This window comes from Podarcis vaucheri (genome assembly GCF_965113315.1).
Source record: "Podarcis vaucheri genome assembly, chromosome: 12".
NCBI classification, from domain to species: Eukaryota; Metazoa; Chordata; class Lepidosauria; order Squamata; family Lacertidae; genus Podarcis; species Podarcis vaucheri.
The window spans coordinates 2,802,284-2,813,585 of NC_138750.1; the positions used below are offsets into that span (position 1 = coordinate 2,802,284).

The 11,302-nt window shown below is 43.3% G+C and overlaps 1 protein-coding gene across 1 annotated transcript; it reads left to right on the top strand.

The window, feature by feature from the left end:
* The first annotated feature begins 227 nt into the window (after window positions 1-227).
* Window positions 228-11,052, top strand: IGFBP1 (insulin like growth factor binding protein 1). Its single transcript, XM_082192912.1, has 4 exons — window positions 228-627; window positions 4,440-4,618; window positions 8,472-8,600; window positions 10,028-11,052. The coding sequence occupies exons 1-4, from the start codon at window positions 285-287 to the stop codon at window positions 10,157-10,159; spliced, it is 783 nt and encodes a 260-aa protein (XP_082049038.1). The 5' UTR covers window positions 228-284; the 3' UTR covers window positions 10,160-11,052.
* Window positions 11,053-11,302: the final 250 nt, after the last annotated feature.

Here is an 11,302-nt window from a genome sequence, read left to right on the forward strand (position 1 = left end):
TAGACATATTTAGAACTGTCCTGGAAAGGCTAAGAATGAGTAGAATAGTGATGCATTATTTCATCATTTAAAAAAATAGAGTGGGAGGGGCACAAACTACCAATGAAATGATGCTTTTCTGTCCCTCCTGCTCAGACAATAGTTAACTTGGGGTTAAAGATTAACAGACTGACAAGGAACTGTATAAATGCCCTGTGGTTGGAACACAGGGCTAGCTGAACGTGAGGAAGCGAACGGGTGCTCCTCTCCAGACTCAGCTGCTTTGCTGACTGGTCTCCTTCGCCATGTGTTCCACAGGCCTCCGCGCTGAGCTGCTGCTCCTGCTCCTCTGCCCTGGCCTCATCCTCGGGGCTGCTCTCCAACCCATGCACTGTGCCCCATGCACTGAAGAGGAGCTTGTGCTGTGCCCGCCGGTGCCTGCCAGCTGCCCTGAAACTGCTCATCCGCCAGGCTGTGGCTGCTGCCATACCTGTGCCCTCCAGCTGGGGGAGCCCTGTGGAGTATACGCAGCCCGCTGTGGCCGGGGTCTCAGGTGCTCCGTGCCCCCAGAGGAACCCCGGCCCCTGCACGCCCTCTTCCATGGGCAGGGCACCTGCCTTCCTGCCTCTGACACGGCAGAGGCTGCAGGTAAATAATGTGCCTTCCTGTTTTGCATACTGCTTTGCATGTCTAGCAATTAGCGCATGGTTAACTTACTTATTTTATTACATTTCTATGCTGCCTTATTCTTCCAAGGAGCTCCAGGTTCTCCTCCTCCCCATTTCATTCTCCCAACAGCTTTGTGAGGCAGGGTAGGCAGTGATTGGTCCAAGGTCACCCAGGGAGCTTCATGGCTGAGTGGGGATTTGAACTCTGCTCTCCCAGGTCCTAGCCTGACACTCTAACCATTACACCACACTGGCTGTGGCAGAATGCCAAGAGTATGTGGCTTTGGCATTAGATCTTCTCCACAGCAAGCAGCCAGTGGCCAAAGAAATGTGGGAAATGTTCCTGCGTGTCAGAAAGCTGAGCTGTAGAAGCCCAGGCTGAGCCCAGTGCCAGGGCAAAGGCTTCGTCCACTGAACATTCCAGGTTTGATCCTGAGCACCGACTGGTGTGAGGCAGCAAAGGTGGAGCTGAGCTCTGCCTGAGACCTTGGAGATCTGTCCCATAGGAGTCAGATCCAGAGTGTGACTCCTGAAGGCACACCTTCACTAAGGGACGTTTTACTTATGGAGAAAGTTGGGGTCTGAGTGCAAAGCCAGGGGTATGTTGCTAAACTCTCAGTCAGAGGAAGAAACCCCCCCAAGGGGCCTGCCCCCCCTTCACCTGTGGCAGCCATGTTGATGATGTTAATGTGTGTGTGTTGTGGAAGAAAAGGAAGGAAGGAAAATATTTGTTGCCTCTTTTCTGTCCTGCTCCTGTGCCTATTTCTGCTCCTGCGTTTTTGCAGACACCTGACAAGCAATAATTCTCTCTCATTCACATCCACACCATTTAATTTCTACTTCTCAGCCTGTTGTTAAAGACATAGGGGTTACGGGTAGTTTTAATAGAAATCACAGAATCATAGAACTGTAGAGTTGGAAGGGACCCGAGGGCCATCTAGTCCAGCCCCTGCAATGCAGGAATCTCAGCTCAAGCATCCAGGACAGGTGGCCACCCGACATCTGCTTAAAAACCTCCAAAGAAGGAGAGGAAGGATGCTATTGAAAATAGATTCAATAAATGCTGTTGAAAATAGAATCTCTGCACCACAGTCCCCATCACTGGGATATGCTTTAAATTAATCAGCTCTGGAATACCGTTTCAGATGTCAGTGAAAATATTTATCATCTTTTACAGGGCTAGGAGCAAAGCATGTTATGATCACCTGGGAGCAACCACAGACTCCCATCTGCCTTTAAACTCTCCTGTGCCCAGTTTAACTTCTGTGGTGCCAATATTTCAGCTGTTGAAAATTACATTAAGCAAACCATAGGAAACTTTGTAGAACTGTGGCTTGATCATGAATGGATAGAATTTTGCTTTCCATTAGGATTCAGCCAAGGATTTACAAAATACTTGTGAATTCCTGAACATTGTTATAGGGCAAGTCTCTCCTGCCCCCCATTTTGCTTGTAGTTCAAGAGTCCCTAGTACCGGTAATTCCCATGGCGCAATTTGGACATAAGGATTGCTTAAATGGAAACTGACACTTTGACACTAGCCAAAGTGCTATGATTTGAAGTGTAATGAAAAAAGACTTTTGCCTGCTGCCTCCCCCCCCCCCCGGCCACATAGTTAGATCCAAGAGGTTTCCATCAAAGTCTTAGATTTCACTGCCACAGTCCCTTATTTATAAATCTCTCTACACCCCACCCCCCACAAGGCTTCTATCTGTTACCCCTTCTGTTGCCTCCTTTTTGCTTACCTACAAACTTTTTTGCACATTCAATTAGTACTTTTTATTTGAAAATTGCTTCAAGTGCTCTTCCCACATTGCACATGGGCAAACCTGGGGTTCCCTTTTTCAAAAGGAAGCAACTTGCATGATGCAAATGTTTGCAAACGTGTATTTGCCATAGTCAGGCAATATTTTTTCAATGTACATTGTAACCAAAAGCCATAATGGTTCATTTGCTCATGGTCTTTAATAGTAACACTCTAGCATAATGGAAGTAATTGTTCTAGGAGCAATGTTCAAAGACATCCTGTTTTCATGCTTCAACACACATTAAAGCCACACTAGAGCTTGCTCTAAATGCAATATTGGTAGTCGTGCATTTTGTCTTTCTGACCAAAATGGAGAAGAGGAGGTTAAGGGGTGATATGATAGCCATGTTCAAATATATAAAAGGATGTCACATAGAGGAGGGAGAAAGGTTGTTTTCTGCTGCTCCAGAGAAGCGGACACGGAGCAATGGATCCAAACTACAAGAAAGAAGATTCCACCTAAACATTAGGAAGAACTTCCTGACAGTAAGAGCTGTTCGACAGTGGAATTTGCTGCCAAGGAGTGTGGTGGAGTCTTCTACTTTGGAGGTCTTTAAGCAGAGGCTTGACAACCATATGTCAGGAGTGCTCTGATGGTGTTTCCTGCTTGGCAGGGGGTTGGACTCGATGGCCCTTGTGGTCTCTTCCAACTCTATGATTCTATGACCAGCTGAATGCTTGCTGTCTCCTCTGGACACCTATGAGCAATGTCACACCTTTAACAGAAAGAAGCAAAGGGCTGTTGTTTACAGCAGTAGAAATTATCTTTCATTTCAGGATGCCCTCTCTTAGCTCTTGCATATGTTTGAATTTCTGAATTAATTGCTAGACTTCCTGTAATAAGTCACACTGTAGGGTTTTGAAAAATGTTTCTTATAAGAATAAGAGTTTGGATTTGATATCCCGCTTTATCACTACCCCAGGGAGTCTCAAAGCGGCTAACATTCTCCTTTCCCTTCCTCCCCCACAACAAACACTCTGTGAGGTGAGTGGGGCTGAGAGACTTCAGAGAAGTGTAGAATCATAGAATCATAGAATCATAGAATCATACCGCCCAAGTGTGACTGGCCCAAGGTCACCCAGCAGCTGCATGTGGAGGAGCAGGGAAGCGAACCCGGTTCCCCAGGTTATGAGTCTATTGCTCTTAACCACTACACCACACTGGCTCTTATAACCAGTGCTGGATCCTGGATCTTTATACTCTGCACTAGAATCATCAAAATTCTGTATCTGTCTAACTCACATTTGTGATAAGAAAAGCTGAATCCGGAAATAAACAAAAATTACTTTTACGCGTACTTGTGATGGTTTTATTTCTCCTTCCTCTAAGAAATGCATATGACACAAACAGTTCTCATCCCTTGCTCCTTTTTATCCTTACAGCCTTGTGAGGAATCATGGGCTGAGAAAGAGAGACGGGTTCAAAGTTGTCCAGGGAGCTTCATTTGTGGAGCAGAGATTTGAACTTGGGTCTCTCCAGTCTTTGTTCAACACTGCCAGATAGATTCATTCTAAGATGAGATTCATCTTAATTGGCATTATTCTTGTTTTGCATGATTCTACCACTATTAAAAAAAAAAAATCCCATAATTTATACAGCTGTTAGTCACGAAGAAGGAAAAGGTGTTACATGGGTTACTATTGGAAAGCTGCATCTTCTGGCCTTTGAAAATCATAGCAACTCATCTGCACTCTCCCTAGGCACTGCCCTACACTGATTTCACAGCTATATGGGCTAGATATTTTCTTTTATTTTATTTAAGAGATCCAAGATTCTCGGGAAGTTGAATTATTATAGACAATACAGTGTTTTCAAGTTTTCATAAAAACCATGGCACACACAGAAGACTCCATATAAATGTCTGTTTTTCCTTGAGGGATGGAGGTTCCAGCCAGGATGTCGAAGCTCTGCTCTTCTAGAGCTGCCATTCAAGCCGTGGAACTTGTGTGGAGTCATGTTTCCATTTGTGCTTCTCCCCTGCTAGAGTCCCTGGAAGCAGAAGACATGCCCCATGAAGACCGTGACATGACAGCTGATCAGCAGGATGACACCCAGCTGACGTTTGCTGCTGGCCAAGATAAGCCTGTCCCTTGGAATTCGGTCGCTGCCCACGAAAGTATGAAAGCCAGGAGACTGAATGAACTTAAGAAGTTAAAGAAACATGTGAGTTCTCTAACATCCATTTTCTGTTGTATCTGCACACTAAATTGAAGCAAAGCAGGCCATCAGTAGAAACATAATTTAGAATGCCATGAAATTAATTCCTTAAGCCATGACAAATTATATGATTCTAATGTGGTATAAATAGCAAGTGTTCTGGGCTTGGCCATGGGGAACTCCAGTTCATATTCCCACCCACTCACCAAACTCGCCACATGGATTTAGGCAAGTTGCCATTTCATAGCCACGAGGCTAAAATGCCACACACGAACTTGTTGGAAAAACAGTGTTGGGATACATGTCTAGGGTAGGGCCAGTTCAAGACATTTTGCCACTTAAGGCAAATCAGAAAACTCCTCTCCCCTCCCCCCCCCAACCACCTGAGGCGACGAGAGGCAGCCTGGGGAGACCACAGCATGCGGAAGCAGCAGGGGATCACAAGGAGGCCGGAGAGGAAATAGGCAGTGGCAGTGATGGAGGGGCAACTCAGGGGGCAACTGGGGTGGTAGCGGCAACTCCTATCTGCAGGGAAGGAGTGAATCCGTTGCACTGCTGAAAGTTCTTCCAGATGTTTGGTCAGAATCTCCTTTCCTGTAATGAAGCCATGGGTTCGGGTCCTGCTCTCTGGAGCAGGAGAAAACAAGCTTGCTCCCTCTTCCATGTGACAGCCCTTGAGATATTTGAAGATGGCTATCGGGGAAGAAATGGAGGCAGTGAGAGATTTTACTTTCTTGGGCTCCATGATCACTGCAGATGGTGACAGCAGTCACGAAATTAAAAGACCCCTGCTTCTTGGGAGAAAAGCAATGACAAACCTAGACAGCATCTTAAAAAGTAGAGACATCACCTTGCCAACAAAGGTCCATATAGTTAAAGCTATGGTTTTCCCAGTAGTAATAATGGAAGTGAGAGCTGGACCATAAAAGTAGTGATGTATGGAAGTGAGAGCTGGACCATAAAGAAGGCTGATCGCCGAAGAATTGATGCTTTTGAATCATGGTGCTGGAGGAGACTCTTGAGAGTCCCATGGACTGCAAGAAGATCAAACCTATCCATTCTTAAGGAAATCAGCCCTGAGTGCTCACTGGAAGGACAGATCCTGAAGCTGAGACTCCAATACTTTGGCCACCTCATGAGAAGGGAAGACTCCCTGGAAAAGACCCTGATGTTGGGAAAGATGGAGGGCACAAGGAGAAGGGGACGACAGAGGACAAGATGGTTGGACAGTGTTCTGGAAGCTGCTAACATGAGTTTGACCAAACTGTGGGAGGCAGTGGAAGACAGGAGTGTCTGGCGTGCTCTGGTCCAGGGGGTCACGAAGAGTCAGACACGACTAAACGACTAAACAACCACAACAAATCATGTCTCTTCTCAGTTTCCTCTTTTCCAGGCTAAACATACACAGCTCTCTCCACCATTCCTCATAAGGCTTGGATTACAAACCCTTGATCATCTTGGTTCCCTCTTCTGCACACATTCCAGCTTGTCAATTTCCTTCTTAAATTGTGGTGCACAGAACTGGACACAGTACTTATGTGGTCTGACCAAGGCAGAATAGAGTCATACAGTGGTACCTCAGGTTAAGTACTTAATTCGTTCCGGAAGTCCGTTCTTAACCTGAAACTGTTCTTAACCGGAAGGACCACTTTAGCTAATGGGGCCTCCCGCTGCTGCCGTGCCGCTGGAGCACGATTTCTGTTCTCATCCTGAAGCAAAGTTCTTAACCTGAAGCACTATTTCTGGGTTAGTGGAGTCTGTAACCTGAAGCGTATGTAATCCGAGGTACTACTGTACTATGGCTTCCCTTGATTGGGACACTATACTTCTGTTGATGCAGCCTAGAATAGCATTAGCTTTTTAAGCTGCTGCATCACACTGTGGACTCATGTTAAGCTAGATCCTTTTCGCATGTACTGCTAGTAAACCAGGTGTCCCCCATCCTATATTTGTGCATCTGGTTCTTCCTGACTAAGTGCAGAACCTGACACTTGTCCCTATTGAATTTTATTCTGCTAGTTTTTGCCCCTTTCTCAAATCTGTTAAGGTAATCTTGTATCCCGATTCTGTATTTTGTGGCATTAGCAACCCCTCCCATTTGTTTTGTTTTTTTCAAAAAAAAAATATTGGTTTTCTCTTATAACACAGAGACAAAAACACAAAAGAAAACATTACATTTGACACAACATGAAAACTTAAGAACAATAAAAACACACAAAATAAAATAAGAATTTTTTCTTCTTGTTCCCTGGTGTATTTACATTGCTAAAAGACTTCCTCGACACCCTCCAATCTGGATTTCATCATATCACATATTTAGCAGTTCCCAGTTACATGCAACCCCTTCCATTTGGTGTCTTCTGCAAATTAGATGAGCATCCCCCCAATACCTTCATCCAAGTCATTGGAAGCATCAAAGCCATCAGGTATATTACACCCCACAGAGGAAAACAAGGACAAGAAATGTAGGTTCTAGCCTACTCTGAAGTTAAAAAAGGTAAAGGTACCCCTTCCCGTATGAGCCAGTCGTGTCCGACTCTAGGGTTGTGCGCCTATCTCACTTAAGAGGCCGGGGGCCAGCGCTGTCCGGAGACACTTCCGGGTCACGTGGCCAGCGTGACGAAGCTGCTCTGGCGAGCTGGCACCAGCACGGCACACAGAAACGTCGTTTACCTTCCCGCTATAAAGCGGTACCTATTTATCTACTTGCACTTTAGGAGTGCTTTCAAACTGCTAGGTGGGCAGCAGCTGAGACCGAACAACGGGAGCTCACCCCGCCGCGGGGATTCGAACCGCCGACCATGTGATCTGCAAGCCCTAGGCGCTGAGGTTTTACCCACAGTGCCAGCCGCGTCCCTTTTACTCTGAAGTTAGGATACTGGATTTCAGCAGTTTACAGCTGGAAAATACTCCCAGACACTAGGCCCAGCCAACTGATCTTTCACCATGTTCCATATTTATCCTATGTTCAGTGCTCACATATAACAATATACTGACATAGCACTGTAATGCCAATAAACATTTGCATTTGGTATCTTAATTACAAAGTTACTTGTTGTAGGATTATAATACTCTTACAAAGCTGTTGTGAAAGGAATGTAATCAAAACTCTGAAAACTGTAAGGAACTATATTTACTATTTATTTACTAATAAATAAAGTAATAAGCAGAGAAGCAGTCATAGCAGCAATGTTATGAATTAGGATGGGAGGGTTTGCTGAGTGTCCTGTACCTGCAAAGAAGTGCCACTTGAGAGCACCAAAGGACAGAAAGTGAGCTGCTGAACCAGAACAGCATGGCCTGATGGAGCTCAATCCACGTGGTTTGTCATAGAATCATAGAGCTGGAAGAGACCATGAGGGTCATTTAGGCCAGCCCCCTGGAACGTAGGCATCTTTCACCAATGGGGGGCTCAAACCCGTGGCCCTTGATTAAAAGTCTCCTGCTGGCTGAGCTGTCACAGACTTAAGAGCATGAGTATTATGAATACCTTTGCCAATGACCCTTGGATGCAGTAGATTCTCTTATTTGTCTGAAACAACAACTTGTGTTGTTAGATAGCAAGAGTCATATAAACATAGTCTGGTTATAGAATGCCAAGGTTTCGGGTTCAATCCCCGCCTGGGACAGCTGCCTATTCCTGCATTGCAGGGGCTTGGACTAGACAATCCTCAGGATCCCTTCTAACTCTGTGATTTTGTGCTGTCCAGCCACGAGTAAGGCCCTTTGGATTCAAGGACTACAGACTTTAAAATGCCTTAATAAGTAGTTTGCTCCAGATTTCATTATAAAAAGTTGTTTATATATCAGTTCTTATATGTTATTATTTAACACTTCAATATTTACAATATTCTTTCAGGCACCATGTAAAAAAGAACTCTACAAGGCGCTGGAGAAGTTAACCAAAGATCAACAAAGAATCGGAGGAGAGATATACAGATTCTATTTGCCCAACTGTAATCGGAATGGATTTTACCACAGCAAGCAGGTAATCTTGTTTTGAGGGTAGGGATGGATAACTGCTGGTTTCTCTCAGATACACATTTTTTCTTTCTTTAATTCAGTTTGCATCAGTTTGTGGTTTATTAAATAATTTTAGGGTCCTCATGAGAATCCAGCAATATTTTATTGTGTCTATCTCCTGAGGCATACATGTTGATATTTTCATGCACACTTTTATCTCATGCACACATTTTTGTTACCATGTTGCGGTTGGAGAACAGCATCACAAAATATGGAGAAAGGCCAGTTTTGAAGGATAGCTATGTTTCTGTTCATATGTTGTTTTGAGAAGTGCAAATTAGGTACATTTGCATCCAAACATGAAACAAATTTCTTCCACATCCCTGGAGTCAATAGCTAGAGACAATTATTCCCATGTTGCTGAAATAAATGCTTTCTTTGGAAGAAGGCCTCTGTCTGCAACAAGATAGTTGCACAGCAACTTCCTATGGTAGAAAATGGTTTTCAGTTGTACAGGCTTAGAATAAAAAAGGAAGAGGGGGAGAAAGTGCTTTGGAATTAGCTCTATGCAGACTCCTCATTTTGAGTACAAGTGTGAAGATCCCACTCCATCACAACATTGATATCCATGTGAAAGATATGTACGGGACTTACAGATGTATGCTGTGCAGTTCATGCCTTCTGCACATTTGGAGGATGCTCAAACATCAGTCCATGTACAAACGTTCTTCCGTAGGCATGGATCTTGGGTGCAGAGAGTGGGAGGCCTTGCTCCCACAACAGCAAATCATTCCATTACATTGTCTGAACAATCTGAAGTGTAGGTCCCCAGTCTCCACACATTTTAGTAATATTGCCTTAATAGAGACACTCCATATCCAACATTATGCATATATAATTGATTGAGCAATGCGAACATATGGCTGAGTGACAATTGCTGTTTGCTTGAATTACTACAGTGGTGCCCCGCAAGACGAATGCCTCGCAAGACGGAAAACCCGCTAGACGAAAGGGTTTTCCGTTTTGGAGGTGCTTCGCAAAACGAATTTCCTATGGGCTTGCTTCGCAAGACGACAATGTCTTACGAGTTCCTGCTGGTTTTTTTCCCTCCCCCTTTTTCTAAGCTGCTAAGCCGCTTATCAGCTGATCCGATCAGCAGATAAGCCGCTAAAAGCCGCTAAAAGCCGCTAATAGCACTAATAGCGCTAATCCGCTAATCCGTCAATGGGCTTGCTTCGCAAGACGAAAAAACCACTAGACGGAGAGAATCACAGAACGGATTCTTTTCGTCTTGCGAGGCACCACTGTAATTTTATTTCTACCCACATTGAGTAGCCAGCATCCCTCCGATGTGTTTCAAAATTGAATGACTCCCTCAAATAACCTCATCTCATGAAGCATCTACTCCATTTCAATTACTTTGAAATAAACTTATTCATTTACCCCAACTAGTGTGAAACTTCACTTGATCGAAGTCCTGCAAAATGCTGGTGTGTCTATCCAAAAGATGGGAGCAGAATTCCTGGATCCATCGAAGTGATTGGCAACCCTGAATGTGAACAGTATTTTGACTCACAAGAATAAGAGCAAATATACAACAAAGTTTATGCAAGTAGACTCCAATTTTTCCACAGTCAAGGAAACCCTCAGGCAGCAGGTCTTTCAGCACAGACTGGTCACACAGCCTAGTCCTAGGCATGATTTCTCAGATGCAAAGCCCCCATGATCCAGGACGCACTGCCTGTCAGTGCATATAGGACTGTGACCTAGTGTTGCAGGGGAAATCCCCAATATTGTCTCATCTTGTAATCTTAAAGAAGATTGGACAGTGGAGATGCTGGACCTTCACACCTTCAAGTGTATAAATAACAGTAACAGGACTACTTTTGTAGCCTGATCATATTTCATGATTCATAAACCGTGCTGGATTATTTATTTTAATTTTTTTATATATTTTATTTGTCTGCATTATTAACTTATAAATCTGTATTCTTCAACACTTTGATACTTAATATATGATACTTTTAATATTGTTTCTCTGAAAATATGCACTTTTTCTGTTTTAAAAGAGCACTGTAGATCAGTTAATAGAGTGCAAAAATTATGGAGAAAATAGTTTTGTCAATGATTACTTTTGTATCATGTATTTATGCCATTTGAAAGTGTAGCGTAGATATGAGAACGACACCGAGTACAGTTCTAGTATTTATTTAAAAGCCTATTCCATTTTCTTTTTCTTTCTTTCTTTTTATTATGCTTTATTATAAACACCACCAAAAATCAAAAAGAAAAACCATACATCTATGTCAATTGTTACACCAAATACAAAATAAACAAAAGAATAAAACCATATATTCTGACAGTAGATCTTCTTCAAGTACATCTAACTTCCCGTCTTCTCCATACTTCATTTAATATTTACAAACTTATTGCATAAACCTGTCTGTTCATTTTATAATAAAGTATTATTCTCCTATGATCTTGTTTCTTATTTCGTACAACTGCAGAAGTTATTCAAAGGCAGCGACCTAGTTCATACTGCAACAATACTGCAAAGAAACAATTGTATGTTTCTTTGTGGCTGATTAGCTGTTTTCCCTGTGTAAATTCTTCTTATGATGTGTTTTGAAAACCTCCCACTTTGCAATAAATACTTGTTTTGACTTATCTTTCATTTTTTTTGACAATTGGGCTAACTCTCCATATTCGGCTAGTTTTTGTAACCAT

What these genes read in the sequence shown, in the direction of transcription:
- IGFBP1 (XM_082192912.1), top strand. Translation starts at nt 285, where the DNA reads ATGTGTTCCACAGGCCTCCGCGCTGAGCTGCTGCTCCTGCTCCTCTGC. An exon ending in TTAAGAAGTTAAAGAAACAT is followed by an intron (nt 4,619 to 8,471) that starts GTGAGTTCTCTA and finishes ATATTCTTTCAG; the next exon opens with GCACCATGTAAAAAAGAACT. An exon ending in GATTTTACCACAGCAAGCAG is followed by an intron (nt 8,601 to 10,027) that starts GTAATCTTGTTT and finishes TACCCCAACTAG; the next exon opens with TGTGAAACTTCACTTGATCG.